Source organism: Manduca sexta, chromosome 9 (assembly GCF_014839805.1).
Source record: "Manduca sexta isolate Smith_Timp_Sample1 chromosome 9, JHU_Msex_v1.0, whole genome shotgun sequence".
NCBI classification, from domain to species: domain Eukaryota; kingdom Metazoa; phylum Arthropoda; class Insecta; order Lepidoptera; family Sphingidae; genus Manduca; species Manduca sexta.
In genome coordinates this window covers 13,190,124-13,215,517 of record NC_051123.1, presented here as the reverse complement: position 1 = coordinate 13,215,517, position 25,394 = coordinate 13,190,124, and the positions used below count along the sequence as shown (strand labels likewise).

General features: G+C 37.8%; 1 protein-coding gene across 1 annotated transcript in view; it reads left to right on the top strand.

Moving 5' to 3' along the window:
* LOC119188519 (serine/threonine-protein phosphatase alpha-2 isoform) overlaps positions 1-25,394 on the top strand; it is a 57,722-nt gene that overhangs the window by 31,785 nt on the left and 543 nt on the right. Inside the window, exons 6-7 of the mRNA XM_037436661.1 lie at positions 22,673-22,869; positions 25,033-25,180. Of these exons, the coding sequence (XP_037292558.1) occupies positions 22,673-22,869; positions 25,033-25,180 (345 nt within the window). The remainder of the gene's footprint in view (positions 1-22,672; positions 22,870-25,032; positions 25,181-25,394) is intronic.

Here is a 25,394-nt window from a genome sequence, read left to right as displayed (position 1 = left end):
AGCTACAACACGCAAGGCAAAGTTCCGCGACGCGATGGTCTCTAATAAATGCACCATTATCGATGCAGCGCCGTTGCCATGGCAACCGACGTATACAGCAGCTACGTTGCGCCGCCAATGCAATCGCGACACCGGTTCAACGGCCCGACATTCAAACGTGACGTCACCAATAACATATTATGCCTTCAAGGAAAAGGTGCGAACATTATGAGATTAATGTGTCTCTGTAATAGTAGGTAGGGTATAGCGTTAATATAATACTATCAGCCCTGTATTATACACTGTCCCACAGCTGGGCACGGGCCTCCTCTACTACTGAGAGGGATTAGACATTAGTCCACCGCGCTGGCCTAGTGCGAGTTGGTAGATATCAGACATCCTCAAAATTCCCATAGAGAACTTCTATAGGAATTTTGAGGGTGTCAAGTATGCATGTTACCTCACGATGATTTTATTCACCGTTAAAGCAAGCGATAATTCACAAAGAATACACATCATTATAGAAAAGACAGAGGTGTGTGCCCTTGGGATTTGAACCTGCGTCGGTTTCACTCCCAATTATATACATACCTAAATAGGGTGTACATACGTGTCAAATATTTTCCTATTAACAGTTTGCCTTTCTCTTTTGGACTAGTGTATTATTCCTTGTTTATAATATACTAGCTTTTGCATATGGCTCTGACCGTGTAAAAGTCCGTTCTCGGGATTAAAAGCGGTTTCTCATATTCAGGGATAACATATCTTTCAATTAGTGTAAGAATTTTCAGAATCGAAGCAGTAGGCCCACCTGTTCGCTACACACCAACCTAAACTGAAGCTCTTCGGTATTAGTATAGTAATACACAACACAATAGAAAACACATTTGAGTACATATTTGACATATTATTCTCATGATAATTAATTTTCCTGTTCCAGTGTCCTACATTAGTATTCAATTTCAATATGTTCTTTGTTTAGGTAATATAATTTATTGATGGTGGGTTGGGGTGGTTTATTAAAACAGCGACGGATGATGATATTTAAGATTTTTTTTATTGCATTGAGAATAACACAAAATCTGTAGTAAATTCGCTAAAAAACACCGCGTCTTTAATCTGACAGTAGCATTTCAACTGACAAGACTGTATGTATGACGTCATTGCTATTATGGTGCAAGGGTGTGAGAAAGATAGCGCGTTAGTGTCACTATGCCCTCGTCCGTTGCATGCCGATGCTTCAAATATTATTTGCCTTATTTTACAAGTTATTTTATTACTGTTTTGGAAATTTGCGGCCATGTAACTAAAAATTACTTTGAAATGAATTCGCAGTAAAAAATAAATACCTATGTCCGTGTAGATATAATTATAAAGTTTCTAAGGTCACGTTAACCTAAAAATAGTGTTACAATCAAAGACCGTTTTTACGATGTATTGTCTCACTACGGATGTATTGTCAAATTTAACTATTATAATAACCAAAATACTACAAGGTGATCGGGCCGTCGCGCTTCGATTGGTGCACACTTCCGCCTAGTTTTCCTTCTCAATAACTTATTTTCACAAAATGGTCCGTTTAACAGTATAAATATTGTGTATTTTATGACGTGTTGAATTAATCGGCATTATGATTCAGATGTTCGAAACTGAATTAATATAATGTTAGTTTGAGTAAATATTGAGTATATTTTCAATATAATATTATTGATTATTGAAAATTAATCCCCAGTAATCGTGAGAATTATCTGTTTTATCGAGTCTATACCAGCTGATCCATACGCAATTAATTAGAATTAAGCACTGTGGCGGATTCGTTACACCACGTGCACGGTGAATCCTATTAAATTTACTGCTCCGCTAGGCACAGTAATTTTAACCCTATTTAGTCCGCTATAAAATATATTTCTGTTAGTTGTATTAAAACCTGTACATTGAACAACAAGCACTCATTCTTATCGTATTTTAAAACGCCGAGGGGTGTTTCATTTCATTTATGATTTTGATAACACAAACTACTTTACAAATAAACTGCACTGTGAGTACAATGCATTTTGTCATGAGTAAAGTGGCATTACACGCTTGAGTAAACAAAATAAGAATAGAGGTATGGGAACACAATCATTAATATTATGTTTAATGTAAAGCGGAAGTATGCGTTTCCTTCGTTCTTCAGAACCGTCCATACATTTAACATCATGATTAAAAACTGGATGGTTTTTATCGAAACTTTGAGAATTAACCATTTATTTCTCTACACACACATAAAGGCAAAGAAAAAGAGGAATCGGATTAAACCAGATGGATTATATCTATAACCAAGTCTTCCTCAGTGGCTTAGTTGCATTGCGTGCGCGGGACGACACGGCTCTTAGATACCGGGTCGGCCAAAGTGACATTTGATTTTTCCTCAGTATCAACCCGAAATCAGGAATTCATGCCCGCTATGGAAATAGCCTCGCCCCTTATTACATCCTGAGACGGAAAACATAGGCGAGATATGGGTGCCTTACACCTCTGCCTACTCCTTTGGGGATAAAGGCGTGATGTATGTGAGTAAACAAGACTGTGTGTATCTGAGTTATAGTAAACAATGGCGGTATAATTCTATCTGTACAAATAATTTGGAGATATTTTATAAAATCTGATCGATTAAAAAAACTGTGCCGGACGAGCTGCTCGCTTTCCTGATGGTAGCGTCTAGATAGACCGTAAACTGTAGTATTAATTGAGAATTACGTAAGTCTGAATTTCTAAACTAATTTCGCCATCCTGAGAAATTGTATGTTTTGACTGAAATTTGTTTGACAGCCTTTTGTTATAATAAAGTATGTAGTAAATGAAGGCGTTGGCAATGATGGATAGTACAAGTTTTATTTTTAAAACTCTCGTCCTCCGTTTTATAACAGCTATCTTTAGAAGTCATATTTGATACGATAAGTGGCACTACATTTAAACGCACGGGTATATCAATATGTGTTATTTTTTAATAGTTCCATGATGCGTGTTTTACACCACTTCTGCTCGAAGCCGTGTATCCTTATGCATTTTCACCAATGACACTAAACAAACAACTCTCACGTGATGGTTTTTGGAAGGCACGTGCGCAATTTCAATTTTCCTCCTCCGGGAGTCGTATCGACTGCCCCGAGCGTGCGGGCCGCATACAAAACGCGCCCAATTGGCGGCGCCGGTCTTAGAATCTTAAGCTTTTGTGATTAGTGTCTGTTGGTGGTGCGTACGTGACTACGCATGGTGGACACTTGGGGAAAACCCTGGGTTTAAAGTATCACTAGTCTACCTGATAATTACAGTATACTACATTGTCTTTTTTATTATACTATGTGTTGATCTGCTTTTGCCTATATCTGCTGTTCACAAACTGTATCTAAATAATATACGTATATTTTGTCGTACAAAATGTGCACAAAGCTAACATACCTCGGAAGCAACGCAGAATTGGGTCAACGATAATTAAAAATTCATTCCATAACACACCAATGACTTTATTTTACAGCCAAGAAATGTAAACAAACATTGAGCGAACGAATTTAACGCATTTAATAAATATACACACCGTTTCCTGTCCCTAAAAATATTCAGCAAGGACCGTTTCCTTTTAATTTTTCGTCGAATAAATCACAGATGGTGCTTCCTACTTCCACTATGTCAGGGCCGTCGTGTCCACCTTGGTGATAATTCGCGAACACACTCTGAACGTTTGCACAGATGTTTTGATTTATGATCGTTTAATTATACTGTTAACACCAGATATGTCGACAGTTGTCGTTCCTTATTGCTAAGGGAGTAAAGTTGCTTTTCATCATCATTACATTGAGTGAAATTGCAGCTTATCGACTGAGGGACATTTGCCGTGAAATAATTCGAATTATTCTAAATATTATGTAGGCACTATCGCATTGACAATATTTGCTTCGTGCAGCAGTTGTATATTCTCAGTTTGTATTGTATGTCATTGTGATTTTCAAAGTGGTAAGCCCCCCGTTGCGACATCACCCTCTAATAGAAACTTTCGTGCAGTGGAAGCATCTTTGCACATTAATATATCTAATTACAACCAGTAAAACTGCCGTAGCTTTAATGACTATTCTAACCTTCTCAAACCCCGTTCCTGCTTAGACAACTACGTCCCCAGAGTCCTTCTGGCAGTGGGGATTTTAATCGACTCTCGTTATAATTTACCACCAGACGACTTACTCCTTTATATGCTACAAAACATGCAGAAGTATTTGTCTATAACTACTAAGTACTTCACAGTTGATATTTTCGTCTCCTCTTTAGATAATGTATCTTAGCTTAACAAGTGCTGTCAATTCACTGATACTTTGGAATTGTCGGTCTATTTATAAGCATTTGTTTTGTTTAGAACGCTCGAGGCTATGTTTTCTCCTTTATTTAGTAAGCTGAGGCGAAAGTAATCCAGCCAAACTCAATTTTATATCTATTCCTTAATGTAAAGTAGGAGCTATTCTATTGCCCTGTTACTATTTGGTTGTTCTACGCATCAACTGTCCATAAATTCTTACAATTATTTGCCCCACCTGGGAATCAAAAGAACCTCAGGATTTGACTCAAATACGTTACCGCTCCACCAATGAAGCGACTTTTAAATATACGTATACGGGAGGAAATAAAACAATTGAACACAGAAGGTCAACACCGTACGCACCTTCCTGGTCCATTAGTATACTCGTGTGAGGAAAACTAATTAATTACATGTTACTTTAAACAGAGCATTGTCAATATAGAGTTTTGATTCAATTGTACGGTGGCTGACTCATTGTGAAGAGCTTTTAGAGACTGATATCTCTAATGATTGATAATAGTGCGGTTTGATAATAGTGTTCCGTCGAAGGTATTTCAGCCCGATGATTGATCTAAGATTTAATAGCTTTTTCTTCGTTCATTGCACTGTCTGCTCGATCTAAAGGTTCTTAGTTATAAAGCTGATTTTCCCATATCACATGACTATTTTTTCTCATTAAGTAACGTTATTTTTTAAAACGTACTTAATATTGTTTGAAAAGAGAGAGAGATCAAAAAATGGTTTTATTTTCGACATCACAATGTCATTTTTTATAATAACAGAAAGTGAACGCAAGTTGCATTTAATTAACAAAAAAGTTTCTACGTAATCCTTACTAATGAGAAACTAATTACGTAGTTCTAACTTTGTACCGACAGAAAAACAACTAAGTATATTGATAGCGGAAAAAAATGTTATTAGTGTAATTGTTAGCTAACAGTTCCAGTCTCATCTAGTAATGGCATGTGACTTGGGGCGTGTTTATGACCCAACCGGTCAAGGTTTGTGACCGCATATCTGAAGTAATAACTAACGCTGCACCCTCACTTATAGACAGTGGTTCGATCATGTCAGTGCAGTTACTGGGTATCATGAGACTAAAATATTATATTTAAAACGCAATAATTAACTAACTGGTCTAAAAAATAAAAAGAATTGTCTGTAACTTATACCTTAAATGATTTTGAAAAGACCAACCAATACTTGAGTTTCTTGCCGTTCTTCTCTGGTGAAAGCTTTCCGAACTGGTGGTAGAGTTAATATTGACGGAATGTAAATAATGTATAATATTTTCAGGTTCTAATAAATTAGTACATTTCATGCAATGTAATGCCACGCAGGGATTGATGATACAAAATTCTGTTGATGTTTTCTGGGTAGCAGAGACATTTAGCGGTTAAAGTAGAGTAAGAATGCATGGAAAAATGATTCGTTTGCGTGTTAAATATACATTGGAATGCATAAAATGACAATTATGTAAAAATAATGCACATCAGCTGTCAAGCTGTTGATTCATGTCACTTTCTAGCTGTTTACAACATGGTAATCTTTTCCATTAGTGACATTAATATCAATTTATATAAGAAACGACGTGACAAGGATAGGATCGTCGGATGGCGTGGAATTTTTCTCGTCTTTCCGTAATTGGGTTCCGTGACAGAGATGGCCATTTCTACGCATCCTTGAACTTGGGTTCGGCAATAAATTTTGTAATGTTCGTCACTGTACCCTTTTGATTTATACTTTCGGTGGATAAGAGGGATTTTTTTACGTATAGTTGTGGACCTTATTGCGTCCGAAAAAGGTTTAGTAATCAACAACACATACATACATGTATACCTTTAATTTAACGAATCAAACGCTATCCATAAAAAATAAACATTGGATATTAAAAAGTAGTAAAGTCGTGATTATGGCGATGTAAAAAGGTAAATTTTAATGAAATTCTCCATCTCAGTGTAATAACGCTTTAGATTGAGAGTTCTGTTATTTGAGTATCGCTGTTATTATCTCGCAAGAGAGATGAAATTAAAAGAAAATATGATTATTTTTTGCGCAGGACGCGGGCTTCCATTGTGTTGAGGATATTACTCCGATTTGCTGATATTAGACGCACTGTCTAAGATAAATTGATATCGTACTTTGCGGGGTTATTGTAAGATATTTCTTTACCAGACATTATTGAAGTGTGATTTTTAAATATCATAAATAATTTGGCGCACTTTTATTAAGTAGCGCGCGTTTATAATTTTCTGAGAGGCGTTTTTATTTAAACGTAATAAAATAGTAGTGCGTACAGTAATTGTATGCAGGTGGACTTAATGCCTAAGGCATTCTATAAAAGTTAACCTTTAAATGAGTTAAGAAAATATATGACCTTTTTGACTAGTAGTTTTTAATTCTTAAAATGTTCCTCTTTGTTTTGTAAAGTCAGAATAGTGTACGCTCGATCACAACAAGGTTCAAATAAAGCGCTTGCGCATTCTTCGTCAGGAAAATTCAACGCCACTTTACAACTGAAGTAGACAACAGAAGTTATCTGGTGCTTCCCTTGTTCGCCTCCGAAACGATCGCACCTTGATTGAATATAAAAAAAGGGTGTGGTAAATGTCAATATATAGTAAAAAATTGGTTGATTGTATATATTTTATTTACATTTTTAATAAAACTAATGGCAATGATTCTCAATGTTGTAAGTACACAGAATCACCTTACGGGTACAATTAAAAAAAATCTGTCCTTAAATTCTTGGACTACAATATCAGTCGCCATTGTCAATTGTTGAGACACATTTATTGCAGTACGCAGTCGCACAATAGGCACGCTTGAATGAACAATTACAACAAAAAAATGTTCAGTAAAATCATTTCGAAATTGTGGAAATGCGTGCGTGATACGTTTACCCTATTGTTATTGGCTTGTTTTGTAGTTATTTGATAGTTATTATTTCTTATAGGGCACTGTGTCGATAATGTTAAAGCCGATCGTCCACCGCCAACTTAACTAAGTTAGTCTAGCTTAGGACGTTGAGTAGTAAAACGTTGAGTCACTTTTTTTATACGTGTGGCACAGTTTGCTGTGAACTTACAGATAAACCACAAAAAAGTTTATGATAAAATTTAATTACACTGTACTCGAATACCATTGAATATCACAAAAATTCTAAACACCTGGCCATGATCATCGCCTAATGTTCCTAAAATCTGTTACCCTTATGTAGTCAGTTGTTATGTTCTATATAAATAATATTATGTGTCACCCGTACTCAGCAGACGGTAGTAGTAACAAAGGGCTAGTACGTAGTATGTAGTAAATATACTAGAGGTCCACTACATCTACAAAAGTAAGGTAAAACATATCACTGAGTGGATTTAAAACCCTATATTGAATTTAGACAATCTATTTACTAGAAACTTAGCTTTCGTTGAGTCGCAACAGCGAAGCCTATGTAATAAAATAAAACAAAATTGCTTGCTATAAAATCCGTTAAACTTTATCAATATACGAAAGCCGAGCCATTTACGCACTGCGGGCATAACAGGACTTCGTAGGGTTGTCAATGCGAACATGCTTGTGGATTTAAAACATTTCAATGTCGTTCGTATTATCGCAAATTTCATTGCGAAGGCATTTGGTAATGTTTTGATTTATACTGACTGACGCGCATGCTCCTCTCCTAGTTATGTGACCGCTAAATCTGAAGTTCAGACAAAATTACATTAGAACTTAATCAACATTAATTGAGGTGTAATTTTCGCTAACATAGCCGAACATAAACACATTTTGCCAGGATTGGACTGTACGTAATTGCAATTTATGTAATAAAACGATGTTTCTCACAAAATACCAAATGGCAACAACGAAACCCGAGAGGTCACCTTGCGAACGCTGAAAGGTCGTCGGGTTTGTTAAAAAATGTGTAACAGCAGCCCTGGTCTCGTGAGATTTGACATAACATGGCGGGGATTGGATATATCAGTTAATTGGAAATGGTGACAGTGGGCTTTTCTATACATAAAATATATGAAATCTTTATTAAGTAGTTCGTTGTTCATAAACGATTTTATACTCGTAGTGATAGGCAAATAGACTTGCAATTTTTACTCACTATTGTTCGATCTTATTTTGGTTGCATGGATTGAAGACATTTTTGGCGATAATATTGTGGGGTTTTAGCTACTAACGGCAAATCAATAAAATTGTATGCTTTATTTGGCATTAGGATTTTACCTTATCACGTTATCGAAGGGTCTCTCGTCAGTCTATATCCTATTGGACCCACTCATCCCTCTAGTAGGGGTAGCGATAACGCGTGTCTATCCCACTATAAAAAGAACTAGTTTTATTAAGTTAGCAGCTTTGAAATTATCTCCTCGCAGCGTCTCGGTTATTGTTTTGAAAACTAGAGGGGTGTCAAGAGGCGTAGAGTCTGAAGTGTTTCAAGTGGCTAACTTCGTGCCGGCCATCTTGGATCGATCGGCAATGTACTGATCAAATTAATTACCTTGTCTCGAAGTTTGCCTCCAGCCCTTCACCTTTAGAAATTAGCTGGTACTTACTAAGTGACGAGAGTCTGTGATGTCAGTAGAACATAGTCGTGTCTACTTCTGCTAACAAGCGCGTGTAGACACTCTTTCTCTTGAAAAGAAACGTAGACGGTATAATTAGTAATAACACTGCCTAACTAGTAATTACAGTAACCTATGTAGTAATGCACGTAGTCTTAAGATTTTTTTAGTGCAGTTGATTATGTTTTTGAACAGGTATTAGAAATGTCAGTGTCGCTGCCGTCATGCTGACTGTTGGTCAATGAATTTCGGAATAGCAAATCCAACTGGATTTGACAAAATAGCGATCTGATTTTAGTCTCTTTTTGTTTTGTATCTGCTATTATTACTCGACATTGGCAAAATCACCGATAAATAAACGGTGGCAGCCATACCTAACATAAAAAAAAGATGAAAACCACTGTCAGTGAGCTTATCACTTGAAGCGCACAGTCCCAATTGACGTAACACAACGTCATACATTGCGGTTTTTGTGCCCGCGCTGGAGTTTCAACACGGGCATCTCGTATTGATTACCAATGCTTGCCAAGAGACTGCTCCGAGGCGATATCTCGGCACACGTGAATAAATCATTAGAATGTGCCGCGCGCGATGATATCTTGTGTTATATATAATGTTATGGAGCGTCCTGGAATATCATGAATTTTATCTGTAAACCCGTTAGGAGCAATATGCCGTGTATGTCAAAATATAACTTAATAAATTCGTTGTCTATAACTTAAAAGTTTAATTAACATTTTTTTAAAAAATGTTATCGCCTTGTTCTGACTACAGGCGAAAGATTTCATCCAGTATTCTTCATTGTTCAACATTGTTCACTTCGTTGGCAAATAAAAAATAAAGTCGCGTGACAAAGCGAACGAATTAATAAGAGACAAAAAATCTGTAGAAAATGAATATAAACATTTGCAACTTGTCTAAGCCCTCTGACATATCGACGTAGTATAATACCTAACCGGTACAGCGGTACTAATTTGTTGGTTTCGTTACCCACGCCCAAGACGTGCTGCAGATTAAGCTGGAGGTGGGATGGGAACACCCGCTCAGAATGTGGGTCACGTGTGGCGAAAACAACCGGAGAACGACGCCGCGGTAATCGTTTGAGGGTTGTTTGGAACCGCGTAGGTAATGTTTGGAACGGTATCACAGTATTTGGAATAGTATATTGTACTGGTGGCAGGTCTCTCATATGCGAGAGTCCGTCTGTGTAGGTACCACCGTACTGTCTATTTGTGCCGCCAAGCAGCAGTGTGTAGTCACTGTTGTGTTCCAGTTTGAAGGACATCGTAGCTGGTGTAACTACTGGACATAATAATACTTAACATCTCATGTCTCACGATGGCGAGCGCAGTGGAATACCTAACAATACTTTGTAATTCAAATTGTTGGATGGTTTCTACTGTTTATGGGCGGTCGTATCGCTTACCATCAGGCGAACGGCAAGCTCGTCTCATCATTCAAAGCAATAAAAAAAAAGTTTCGCATTTTGGTCTTGTACTCGCGAACACACTGACATGTCCAACATCGATGTAGAATTCTCATTGTGTACCCAATTGCATCTAAATTCATTTTGTTAGTCCTTTCCCTTCTTAACAATTGTTATCTAAATATGAGCCTTATAACCAGTTTCATTATTAATGTTCTACAATCATGATTCATTCGTTCGGATAGCGTTGATTAACCACACGATCACACTCGATTCCACACCGCAGGCTGACCGCGCGGATGCGTCACTTTGTTTACTCTTGAAGTGCGCTCGCATGTCATGCCGGCATTTCGCTTGGGGTATTGAAAATATTTACACCTTAATACCACATCATTATCGATTCTATAGAGTTATTTATAAAGTTGATAATGGATCGGCTAAGTGAAGTAAACATTCGCTCAATTAAGCTGTGTTAAGCGTCGCTAAAGTAGTTGCTTCGTAATGGATATTTTTCACACTTCCATTGTTTGATATGGTTGCTTTAAATATACATAGCTATTAGGATTATGTTAATATCGTTTGGCAAATTGTAAGAAATACGTTTAAAACAAATTACGTTTTTGCAATTTATACATGCCACATTTTTATTGTAAAGTTGACATAAAGCATTACATAATAATATGTTAAAACAAGATTTTTATAGAAATATGAAGTAACCATTTTTATTATTCAAATTGACTAATCCAAAATTCCTGTTTTAAAGTTCACAGTTATCACTTTTAAGTTTCTAGAAAAAAAAAAACATTTTTTAATGCCATACATTGGTGATGCATCGATCATCGCTTTTTTTATCTCGTTAATGCACGTTTTTAACTTGCGTGACCTTCATACATTTGAGATTGTATCATGCATATTTAAAACATACACTCAGGTTTAAAACTCATTTAAGTTCATTTAAAATTCAGTTCGTCTAAATTAACTTCGGACAAAGATGCATTACTGTTTCTAAACTTTACGAAAGGCCGCCCACGGTGCCACCACGGGTAATTTGTACCGACTCGCTAGATTTGTGAGCACCGACTTCAAAACAGTCTCGGGTTACTATTAATATTTTTAATTATTTTAATTATTGTCTATTTTGGTGGCTTATTTGTATTACGGGAAGACAGCAGTCCTGAGGTCTCGGGTTCGATGCATGGGTCGGGTAAAGTGATATTGTTTTTTTTTACTCAATGTCATCCCGGAATTTGAAATTTGTGCTCGATAATGCGATAGGCGCGCCTCGTATCACGGTATGGGATGGAATACACTTGGTGGAAAGTTGGGTGCACCACTTGCGCCTCTGCCTACCCCGTCTGTAAATCAAATTGTGTATGCGGAGTATACAAAAGAAACAAGACCGTGCATTATGTAAGGTCTACGTTGGTGATTAGTGATTACACCCTTACAATCGCTACAAATGGCGTTTTGCTCAAGGACGCACTATAAGTAGCGTCTATGCTCACCCCTTCTCCGAAAGAAGGCGTGTTTGTGCGGGTTACAAAACTGCGTTGCGTAATCTTCAAGTTGTTAATAACATCCCTTACGGCCGCGCGGCGACATCTGGCGACGCCGGTCGCCGCGGTCCCCTTAACGACTGACGTCACAGGATGTTTGGTCAGCCCGCAGGCTATTTATACACGACCCGCCTCGGGACGGCTAATTGCGCCAACTTTCGGCCGCATCGTTATGGAATTATTCGTTATTGTTATTGGCCTTGTGGTACGTGTTTAGGTTTTGATCCTTTAATGTTTGTAAAGTTAAGTTAAAAGCAGCAATGTATTGCGCAAGAAATTATTCATGCGTTTACACTAGCAAGTCTTGCGAGCTTCAAAATTTGCACTACCCAGCTCAACGTGAATGTTTCCACAGTAAATCTCGCTTGGGGAAGATAAATTTTGCAAGCTTTCGTGCTAATCTTAACGCTGCTTATCGGTGGATCCGTCGTATATGACAATGTGCGTAGAATATGTACCACTGTATTGTATGTAATACGTAAGCATAGGACATGTAGAAGTTAATGGTAGTGTAGTCCAGTTATGATACAAATTTTGATGCGACGTTACGTTAAAAAAATCGCATGATTGTCTACTTTCAATCCGCTTTAATGTATGTACTCGAGAATGTTATCTTTGACAAAAATCTTAGAACATACATAAATTAGTTTTATCTTTACAACTAGAAAATATTGCTTAGGTATCGCACAAAGGGATTTCAGCAAAGATGGTTGTCCCGGTCGATGCTGACAGCTATTGTCTACGTCCTGGGTTCCTAACCTGAGGGTAATACCCCCGCGGGGGTAAAACAGTTTTTTCACGGGGGTAACAAAGAACCTAATTATTGGATCGTAAAATAAAAAAAGTAAGAGCTGACGTTAAAATTATAAGGCTGTTGTTCAATTTATGATTAATAAAGATTTTTGTATTTGCTAGTATTGTGCTAATAACATTTTGAAGACGGGGTAAAATTAGTTTTCTATACAGATCACAGGGTTAACAATATGAAATGGTTGGGAACCATTATAAACTTGTTACTCCATTACTTTACGGTAATTAATTTTCAAATTAATATAAACGTAATCATTGAAACTGCGTGAATGACTAACATTAGTCTGAGTAAAATACGCCCACGCTGATTCAATAAAGTGTTCTCAAAGGTGTTCGATCCGAAGGCCGCGGTTTATTGAGTTTGCCGCTCAACGCTACCCGGGTTAAATGGACCGACACGCGTTACAAACTTGATGAACGTATGGAATGTTCTAGGTCACGTCAAGTCACTGAGGTTTCTATTATAAATAGCCCTACAGTGACTTCACTGAGCCCGGTGTAAGTAGATGACGACCTAAGATGAAGGTATAAATGACGTATGAAATGCATGTTGGGTGAGCAGTTTGTTTAGCAAAATTCGCAAAAAAATATAATAGGGTGTAATTTGTATTGATCTTTTAAGTGTTAGTGAAAGCGCAATTACTTCGTCGAACTTATATTAATCCTATGGCGAACACAAATTCCCATTCGGCTTTTGTATTTATCGTATTGGAAAACAACATTTATTTACTAACAGCCCGTCCAAATGCACTAAACGGGCGTTAGCAAAACGTGATGCTTAAAGAATGCGTATTTTGTGTGCACTTTGATCGGGTAGTTCACACGCTAACGCGCGTCTAACCCTTGTCATCTCAACGAGGTCTGACGACTGATTTCGAGAGACGATCGGCGCTGCCTTCGAATCGATGGCGGAATTGGTCTCATCAGAAAATAGTTTTTGGACACAGAAGACTTAAAATTCTGTTTTGCTTGTTCCCAGGAATTATATCTATAGAGAGCGATCAAGATAGCGATTGGTACCGTTTATTAATTGAGCCCTTAAGCACTATCAGTCTTACTCATAAAAAATTCACAAAGCTATGGTTAGTTAAAACACAAATTTACTCGATCAGCTTTAATTCAAACCCGCCATCTTGCCTCATAAGGTTTAAACTAGGAAATCAGTGATGTTTTTGACAGTTTAAGCAATTCTTAATCACCTCTTAACGCTAAAACAAGTCTATAAGTAAGACTGAATATTCGTAACAAACCCATGTTAACCTATCGCACATTCGCTTCGTTATTTTCCTCCGCGTACATGATTTTCTCCGTTCGATAAGTTTTCTATATTTGTATCGCAAACATCCATTCTCCGCGCAAATAGGAAATTAGCTCCGAGACACTTCCTTACACAGTCGTCATTAGTGTTAACATCGTAGGCGTCATGTTTACTAATCGTATATAGAATTGTAAATAATGTGTGGGTCGGAAAGAAATGTAATGCCAATAGTCGTTACTCCTGGTTAGATGTATGCGATTTCGATATTCAGAATAGTAGCTTACAGCACTGGGATATAAAGTAGCTTCCTATAAGTGAAAGATATTTAAAATCGGTGCGGTAGTTCCAAAGATTAGAATATTTAAAAAAAAAAAATCTTTATTGTTATAATAGTTTGCATGGATTTCTACAAGATGAAGACGAGTCAAACAAAGAGCATGATCGTTTGAATGTTTCTATCCGATATACATATTATTAGCTATTTATTTTGATGGCTGCAGTGATTTTTTTGCTTTAATTTTGCGATGAAGACTGAACTAGGAACTGTAAATTAGGTTTCTACTTTGGCCCAATTAATTAGAAATGTTCATTGTTTTAGCTTCAAATAATTAATAAAGTAAAAACTGGACCTCATTGTACGGCCACAACTTTCCGCCTAAAGTTGATACAATTAATGAAACGCTGAAGGAACTTGTCATATAAATTTTATTAAAACACGAGCACAACAGATTGTTTGTAAATATGCCGACGTTGAAGAAAATACGTTGGGTGGGTTGAGAATATATCTTAAATTTCATTGTTTTTTATTTAAATGCATTTAATCATTATTAATAATGAATTTCAGTGCAAATTACATTGCTATTATTTTAATATACCCATAATCCTTATAAAAATGTAAGAATGTTGTGTATTAGCAAATGCAGAGAAAAAACGGATTTGAATGAAAATTGGCATACGCATAAGTCAAATTCTTGATTAATTTACATCGACATTGGCTCATCTCTGCATCAGCCAAAGCTTGACTGTTAGAAAATGCCTTTGGCATTAAGTCTACCTGTATACATTTACTGTATATAAAGTTTAAATAAATAAATAAATTAATATACAGCTATGTATTCCGGAAATGTACATAATGATACTAATACCTCTGAAAGTCTCACGCGAGCGAAATTACGATCAACAAATATCCGTACTAATCCCTACTAAACATCGTAAATTCGAAATTAAGTCAATCTGTTACGCTTTAACGACCAAAACACTTAACTGACTGTGATTAAATTTGGTACTGAGGAAGCTTTAACGGGAAGAGGACATGGCTAATTTTTGTAAAATTATTTTTGTCTCAAACCGAACTAGACTGGAGCGAAGCAGCGACCAAATTGTTAGACTACCACAACTTGAAACACAACAATTCGACGTAGAAAACATTCCCAGACCAAAACTTGAGGCGTGCGTGCTTTTATTCTGTGTTCTCATTTCTAAACAAAACACGGTTTGTCTTGCCCGCCGGCACTTGTTACCGGCCTATCTGCAGTCTGCGCGGCATTGTTGTGCTGTCGCCTGGTGGCACGAGGAGGGGGACGGGGTGTGACGAACAAAAACGCTTTGTGTACGCGAGTGCAGTAGAGACCGCATTGACGTTTGGATTTGTTGAGAGACAAGTTAATGAGTTGTGACGAATGATAGCATGTTTTGGTATAGATAAGGAAGTATAAGAGTATGTTTAGGCAAGGACTAATATTGCGTCGATTACAGCCATAATGTTGTGTGTATGCACTGTTGTCTTCCATTAAAAGAACGTCGTATACAGTGTATTGAGCGTTTCGAGGCAACATTCAGCCGCAGGGTTAGAATTTCATTTATTGTTCTGTATATCACTAGGTTACTTATGTGAATTCACATCGATTATCGCCTAGGGAGTGAATTGTTAGTCTAGTCATTTTGGTATATAAACATGTTCAGTAATTTTAATGTTACATAGATCCCTGAACTACGTTTAAAATATAGAAATATAATCTAAATAAAGATCGTGGATATATATAAAACTGTAAAGTTTGATTGTTATTGTTTACATACGTAATGGAATTTGAATATAAATCACTTGCCATCTGTTTGAAGCTGCCCGCTTGTTTATCACGCGATCGGGCTATATATGAGGCGGTTTCGACGTAATTTTGTAAATGTGTACAGCGATTGCGCGGATTAAGTCGTTATTTGGATCACCACAGCTTCATATAAATTGTATAGTGAAAATGTTTAGTCACTATTAGAGCCGGTTTAGGGCATGAGCGTTTAAAGTGTATTGCTAAAGATGTACGAAGATCTGTAACGAGGCTGTCAAACTGTGTGATATTTTCTGTAAGCCTTTTTCTACCAGGGGCCGTAGTCACAATGCCTTCATACAATCGTTAACAATACGTATAAGAATGACATATCTAACGATAGACCTATGTATCCGCTGCGGACTCGGAGCTGCGATTAGCGAGGCTGGGAAAACGAAGGGATCGTATTCATGGATATTTCCTTCGTGTATCTATAGTGAATAGGCATCCTTAACCTAGCAGCTGCTCACTTGGCCACAACTGATACCTAACACATAATGCTCGAAATGTGTTACCAACTTCGCACAGCAAAACTCTTACCCCCTTATTCATAGACTTTTTTATCTTACGACTGAGTAAGGCTGTGATAACAAGTCTGTTTCTCAGTGCTGACGGCATGGCAGTCTTCGCAGTGCGTAGACGTAGGGCCGTTGTGATTGGCTAATATTGAAATACAACAATAATAACCAATCACAACGGCCCTATGTCTGTTTCTCAGTGCCGTTGGGCACTGAGAAACAGGCTTGTTATCACAGCTTTACTCCGTCCTTAGATAAAAAACGTTTATGAATAAGGGGGTTAATGTGGACATCTGGGCAACGTTTTTAATTTTCATTAATTTACATTGATCGTCTGAAAATTAACGTACAAATGTCTATGGATTATTTTTTCTTTGTTAATATAAAGGATTGCTTAGAAATCGCTCAGGGTTGTCACTTACCCCGTCGATGCCGCCTAAGGTTTGTCCCTCATCCCATTTACCGACACGCAAGGCCATGACCTAGTTTACATTGTCTATTGCCGACACCAGCATCGTTTGTCCCGGTTTGGGATTGATTACGCCGCAGGGACTGGGCGGAATTCCGTGTCATGTTTTTTTTTATTTGTGTAGTGTTAAAAGTCTGCAAGCATTCGTGTCCTTTGTCAATTTGGTTCTTGGCTGTTTTTCGATTGCTGGATCTAAAGCTAATATGCTAAATTATGCGCGGTCTTTATTGTCCAGAGATGTTAGTCGGTCAAGTGTTTTGATTCATACATGTTGCATATCGACGATGATTCCAGTATGTCGTTTTTCTTAAAAGTGTGCTGTAGTTAAAAGCTTCGCGGCCAGCGCTTGAAGAAAACCCTTACACACATCCGCATTCCGCATCCCAATTACGTACAAAAAAAAACCGTAAAATAATCTTCAAATATGACCTTTACTATACACCTGGCATTCTACATTCATAAAATGGGAACCATTGGCCGTGGCATTGGGGCATAGGCGTGTGGTGTGTGAAAAAAATTAACACAATATCGGACACACGATGCGGCGCGGCGCCTAACTGCGTATAACTACGCGCACCACGTTATTGTGAATTTGGAGACACGTATCTTTACACCCGAGACTAAAAATCATAGAACATAATATTCCTGTATTTTGTGTTAAAAAATATAGCCGTACTTTTGTTTGCATCATAAAATGAACTGTAATCACGAGTTTTTGAACTTTAGCAGACTGATAGGAACTAATCAATAAGTAAAACAACATGTCTTGTTGTTGAGCAGGTTGTTGACCCCGCTTTAGTTGATAGGAAGTAATCTTAAAAGATACTAGAAATCTCAGAATTCCAAGTTCAAAAAATCGCCTGTTCATAGATTTTTATCTTAGATTTATTGTGTATACAATCGTTCCAGATTTAAATCTATTTCGTCTAGACTCCAGAGCGAAAGTTAGAAATTCCCCGTAAATCCGTATTCGATGGTAAATGTAGCCACACTGTGCGCAAAAAAAAACAACAAGGCCGAGTGTGAATAAATAAACGCGCGCTAAAGATGACGCGTTAGTGGAGCGTACATCTGCGCCCACATCTCGCGATCGCACTGCGTAATGTGCAAACCACCTCTTACCCAATTTAGGATATATGACTGACTGAATCAGTTTAAAAAATTGGATTAAACAAATTAAATATTGGTCACCAGCGAAAATATAAAAATATATTGAAAGTAAATTGGTTTTTCCTCTTTTCGGCTTGCTTTCTGACACGCTGTTCACATTGGACAACATTGCAAATGTATGGTATATAACGGAGTCCACAGTTAGTAAGATCCTCCTGAATTCCTCTACTCGTTGAACCAGACCAGTTTGATTCCTATTACGAATTTCAGGTTGAAATATATCACGAAGAACGCTATAACATAATTTAAAGGTACAAATCCGAGACAAGCCGCAGACCTTAGACTGCAAGGGACACTACTGGTTTTATGATTTTTTACGAAAATGATCCCGAGCAGATACTGTGCCGTTCGGGCAAAAGAGCGCGTCTGCAGCAAACCGGACCGCAAGACGTTTACACTGTCCATAGAATACGTACTGAAAAAAAGTTGTGACACATCTTATTCATATCGCATATTACAGCAAATACACGAGAATGTGTAAAACAATAAATACTTCACAGTTTTTGTATATTTCCAAAGGATTATCAGATAAAATGTCAGTTTGGAATCATAATGCGTCTGAATAAAATTTTACGATCGTAAAGGTAATTTTTGAAATGTCACATCAACCAAATTTTATTGGATTGCTAATGTCAGATACTTAATGGGGAAACCTATTGAAATAACCTTCTGCCGCGGCATGTGGGGAGTGGAGTCTATCTTGGAGTAGAAAACGCCGCGCCGGCAGCCGTTAGCTACAACACGGTCTGCAGGTCGTTCCGAACTTGTACCTGAGAAGTAACTAAATGTCTAATGGGCCGTTTTCAATTAACGATCCCTATCTTTAATCATCGAACTGATCCTTAGTTTTAACCAATCAAAATGAACAAAATGGTCACGATGGATAAAACAAACAATTGTGATTTTTACTGAAAATGGCCGTAAAAGATAAGGAACGCGATAGATCGAAGACTTTTCACGTTTTCTCCAAGCCTTGACCACGCAGTTGATATTATCTGCCATTGAAAGAAAAACCGATGAGTTTAAAATTATTCGTTAAAACTAGGTTTTTTATGTTTTAATATTTTTTGTTAATGCAAGAAAATATTTTAAACAATCTACTTCTCAATAAGATATAATCTGAGTAGAATTAAGTGCGTGTTTATATCTACTCTAAACCAATGCGCAGACGCCGAGTCAGGTCTACGGGCCACGTGCGCACGCGCACGTGGGACGTCCCGCGTAGCTACTAATGATAGCACAACACCGAGAGGAGTTTGGACTTGATTGACATCGAAACTTGGTTATACAAAAATGAATTTTAATACCTACTCGATAAGTATCGATACACGCAATCGTAAGTCGTAACACAAGACAAAACAAGTCTTATATACTGTAAATATAATTAAGCCTCTTTTGACTATGTTTAGAAAATTTTAAGTAAATTACAGTTATGTTGATTATCCTTTTAAATATTTTCACCTTGTAACGTTGTAATTTGGTATTTAAATTTTATAACATTAAATACAATTAAAAATTGAGACTACAACGAATTTGAAATATAATTTACTTTTCAAACATTTCATAATAAAACAAAATCAGTACTATTTTATTTCAACGCTCAATAAATACACGCAAAAAGGAAACTCCATTATACGGGATCACACCCGGAGCGTTCGGAACGTGAGTTGTTAACCTAGAAAAATAAGGACGCAAACTGCCCTCAGGGCAAAGGCCAACAGAGCGCCTTTGTATCATGAAACACTGAAACAATGGCCGGCTTATTATCCTGCGGCTATACGCAAATGAGAACGAATGCCTAGTTACGATTGACAAAGGATATTTTATGGTGAATGAAGGGTCGCATGCCTGGGAATTACCGCGGCTGTCTATGAACAGGAAGAACAGAAATTGTTATGTGGCACTCTCGCTCGTCATCCTAAGACGTACATTTTATGTCTCCTCATGCCTATTGTCGCGTGTTCACATATCCAGGAATCAGTAGGTGGATATCCAGTACGACGGAGACAGAATAATTACATGCGACAATCGAATGACACAATTTGTCTAGTTTAAATTATCATCGAGTTCAATAATTACTGTGCTATGAATTATGATGTAAAAAATAGCTACACGATTGCTATTATTGTTTATTTCACAACTATGAAACATTGTTCATAAACTTGATAGTAAACATGTACAATCATATTAATCCTGCGTTTAACGTAACGCACGTATAAGTGGATGGTTGGCACCGCTCCAGGCGTTGCTTTCCAATTTCCACCGTGATGTTGTCAGCAACGGGAGAATTATGGAAACGAGACGTACGCCCGGCGGTAACTTTGCAACGGTCAAGGTTGGTTGTCTAGTTTTGGACACTTGAGTTACTGGACTTGGAATGGAGTTTTTCTCTTAAGTTATTTATGAGCCTCACGAAAACAATTAAATATAACGTTAGATGGTTATATTTTTATTGATCTGATACGGAATATCTGACAAGAAGTTATAATGCTTACAAATTATTGCTCAACGATCTGATATGTTCAAATAACAGATAAAGTATTTTTAAAAAGTTCTGAGTATGCCTGAATGAAGCGTTTAGTGAATTTTCAAACTTATTTGTCAGTATTGAATGGTTGCAAAACAATTGCCAGTATGCCAGATCTACTGGTGGTAAGATGCAGCAATTTCCAAATGGATACGATTATCAAATGTCGAGAGAATTAACCTATTCAGACCTTATGGGCAGGGTTTGAGATGCAGAGTCCTCTGGCATTGTGATAGTTCATAACCGCCGGTAATCAGTTGTCTTATAATAAAAAAGACAGAACAATAAACACTAAAGAAACTCAGATATGTTGAGACATTTCTCAATAGAAAAATAGGTTAAGACCCGTCCGCGGGCCGGCGTGACGACCTTCTTTCCACTCGATCTGTATTGATTTTCATTTATCTACAAAATTGAGTTTTCAACTCTGATATTATTGCCCTTACTTTCTCGTTTCACCCGAAGAGAGTTATTTTCAGCCATCACTTACCATTTTAATATGACGTTGGCCTAGACACCGCCATTTTGTAAATTGGATACATTTTGATTATAAATATAAGCGTGGAAATTTATTTATTGCGAGCAATTGTGTTTTAGAAATGTTAAAGACATATTAAAACTGGGAGATTTGTAACATTTTTGATAGTCCTTATTTTCTATTATTCCCTTAGCTTTCTGAAAAAAATTCTGCATTATAATGTGCACATTAATATTATGTTTCAATTTATGTTTTGGTTTACACCGGCTGATTCCGCTAAATTTAGAATAACGAGTATTCTTTTCTAATTTAGATAACAAAATACCAGCCACAGATCAGCGGCGATTCTCTAGAAAGTTCCATAAGACTAGCAATAGACTGATCATTTGCACTTTGGATGTGCATTAGTGAATCAGAAGTGAGCATGTTAACTGAAAGGTTATCGGGCGGCGTGCGGCGTCCGGCTGCAGATCTCAAAATGTTTATCAATACAAGTTTATGGAAAATGCCGTGTGTGCATATTAACCTAATATAACTTGTCACCCTCGTGGTGGTCTAAAGCGATCCATATTGACTTTACTACTTTAAAATTATTATGAAGAGCTAGGATGTGATTTCCGCATAAAGTTTTTCTTTTTCGTCAAATAAGTTGAAACATAGACGCGTAGTCAGAATCGAACAAGAGATACCGCTCAACAGAGAGCTCTGTCCGTCAGTCGCTAGTTCAGCGCATGCATGTGCAATCTTTGGAATGATTCCAATGTACACAATATCTTGTATACATGCACTTCCAACTAAAACGACTCTATAAAGTTTTAATTGACGGTTCTGTCGTTGTTTGACAATACCCAGGCAATAACGAAGGTCTGGTAGATTTATTGATAACACAATTAGTTATCAAGGCTCCAGTGAGTGTGGTAAATGTATCACTAAATCGTATTCGTGATGAAGGTTAAGGATTAAACCACACGGGGCTTGTTCATAAGATATTATAATACAGTCTTAGTAGTCATGATAGCTTCTGTAGTTTAGTGCCATGCCATTAGTAATTTATTTTTATCATAAAAGAAATTTATCACCAATAAAGTTATAAGTTTTTAATTACGTATATATAGTTTGCCGTGTATCTACTAATAACAAAATAAAAATAAAAGGGATGAATAACGAGGCGATTTGGCGATGTTGTACGGATAAAGCGAAAATACAGCGCCGATAGCATACTACAATATAAGACCAAGTCAAAATAAAAATGCTTTAATTATCGCGTAGGCGAACAAAGTTGGACTTATGTTTCGTTAAAAAAGGTATATGTATTTTTAGAAAATTACATTTAAATCAATTATAATTATAGACAATTAAATGTATTAAAAAAAGCGTAGCGTAAACCAAAGAAGCTGGCTTGGGCTGGCAGGTAAAGGGTAAAAAAAAACACGTTGCAATAAATTTGTAGACATAGTCTAAAACTATCTATAATATTGTTTCAGTGGACGAGAAGATATTCTGCTGCCACGGCGGTCTGTCGCCCGACCTGCAGGCGATGGAACAGATCCGGCGGATCATGCGGCCGACGGACGTGCCCGACCAGGGGCTGCTCTGCGACCTGCTGTGGTCCGACCCGGACAAGGACACCGCCGGCTGGGGCGAGAACGACCGCGGCGTCAGCTTCACATTCGGCACTGAGGTCGGTAACGAGGGCCAACTAAAACCGGCAGAACCTCAATGTGAAACAAAACTATATAAATTATTTCAATTTCTTAGAATTAAGGAACACTTTGTGAATCATTCGGAAAACACCTCAAACCGGCGCGTTCACAGTACAACCAACAATACAATACATACTACACAGAATGTTAAATATTTTTCATATTACATAACATTATAATTGAAGGGACCGATACATACATGGATGCAAACAAAACATCACACTGTTTGTTGACTTCATTGATGAGTGAACAATGCGTCCCTCAATCGTCATAACGACTGACATATTTTTATACACGTACACTACACACATGCGACGTATGAGTGTTGTTCGCGCCAGCTTCAGATAATCGAAGTATAACAGCGGGTTTTCTATGTTATCATATCCGAAGGATCCAAGAACTCTATCCTCCTTTCCCGGTCTATGGTTTTAGAATCGTGGTGTTAATGCACATTGAAGAACACATGACATGCGTGACCCGCCAGCGTGTAATAATAATAATATCAGCCCTGTATTACATACTGTCCCACTATTGGGCACGGGTCTCCTCTACTACTGAGAGGAATTAGGCTTTAGTCCACCACGCTGGCCCAGTGCGGATTGTTAGACTTCACACATCCTCGAAAATTCCTATAGAGAATTTCTCAGGTATGCAGGTTTCCTCACGATGTTTTCGTTCACCGTTAAAGCAAGCGATAATTCACAAAGAATACACACATATTTTTTTAGAAAAGTCAGAGGTGTCTGCCCTTGGGATTTAAACCAGCGGACATTCTCGGCAGCCCGTTCCACAACCAACTAGGTTATCGCCGCTTACAGCCAGCGTGTGCAATGAAAAAAATAATAAAATACGCAGTCTCGAAAAACATCGTGCCCGTCAGGCCAATAAACCTTTCGCGGTTTATACATCGCGATAACACAGATAGATGCGCTGTCGACCTTCACACAGCCGGCTTCGCTTCCTCATCACCGAAGCTGATTAGATACCGGTCAAGGTCTTGAGCCCTCGCGCTGCACCGCGCAGGCGTCGTTTGACTTGGTACCGCTGCAATGTCTATTTCTGCCGCCGATCAGCAGTGTTCGTGCACTGTTTGAAAGATTAGGCAATTATGTAGTGGTTCTATAATATCGTCGGCTTAGTGCAAGAACTCACTAAGGGCAAAAAATCATCAAGTACAGTTTATAACGCCCTAAACATAATATATTTAACATACTCACTTGATTTTAAGAATAAAAATTATATCTAAGATGATATAGGGAAAACAATATAACTAAAACTAAAAGTGGCTTAATTCATACTTTTGTATTTGTCAGTTAAAGTGTTCTTGCAGTAAACCGACGATATAATGATTTGTAAAAGGTTCTGCATGAAGTCAAAATGGCCTTCGATACGTCGAGATTAAGAATATAACAAAATTACGGTAAAATTTGTATCTAACTTTAGATGAATCAGTAGAGGCACAGATGATTTTTTGAAGAAGGAACTTTGTGTAATCATAAAAGCGAATAAGTCTAATTCACAATACAAGGTGTTGTACAAGGTATGATCCGCGTGAAAAGTCTTTTAGATTACTGATGTCCCTAAATCACTAAAGATTATTTCAACCACCTCTACGACACCAGCGCCATATATTTAAAAGATCTGATGAAAAGCTCGTATTACTTCCCTTGGAAACAAATTGCCAGTATAATAAGTATTTAGCGGCGTAAAGATAGACACCGCTGTAGAGGAACAGATGGTTGCGTTCCTCTATGGGAGGGAAAGATTTCCAGTCAGGCAGATGTTGCGCCTGACCGGCCGCGGCCCCTCCGACTGTTCCTATTCGGAGGTGGTATATATGCTGCACGTCGCGCAAGTTATGCAAGCGTAATCCAGGATCGTCTGTCGCCATCTTGCGTGATTGCTATGCGATAAATCACTACAGTTATGTCCATACCACATAGGTCTTCTCGTAGTTCTATTGATGTTGACGAGATGGCGGTGAGTATACTAACTGTACCGTCACAAGTAACCAACTAGTTAATCCCAGACATAGTCTAGCCTTATCCCTCAGTTATATTTGCGTTTACTTCTAACAAACACCCAAACATTTACATTTATAACATTAACAGTTAGAATAAGACGTGTGCACGTGTTTGCAGGTGGTGGGCAAGTTCCTGTCGAAGCACGAGTTCGACCTGATCTGCCGCGCGCACCAGGTGGTGGAGGACGGCTACGAGTTCTTCGCCAAGCGGCAGCTCGTCACGCTGTTCTCCGCGCCCAACTACTGCGGCGAGTTCGACAACGCCGGTCGGTATTTTGTTTCATACGGCCACTGCAATGTGACTGACTGCTCATAAACACTTTGCACGAATAATAAAAAAATGCGCCAAGTATTCGCGTCGAGTGCATTAACTGCTAAGTATTTGTCTTAATTCTCAGTCACAAAAAAAACACACACATCACGCATTTTTTCGCCAAGTGTGTTCCGTTCCATGATGTGATAGGGGGCGAGCCTATCGCC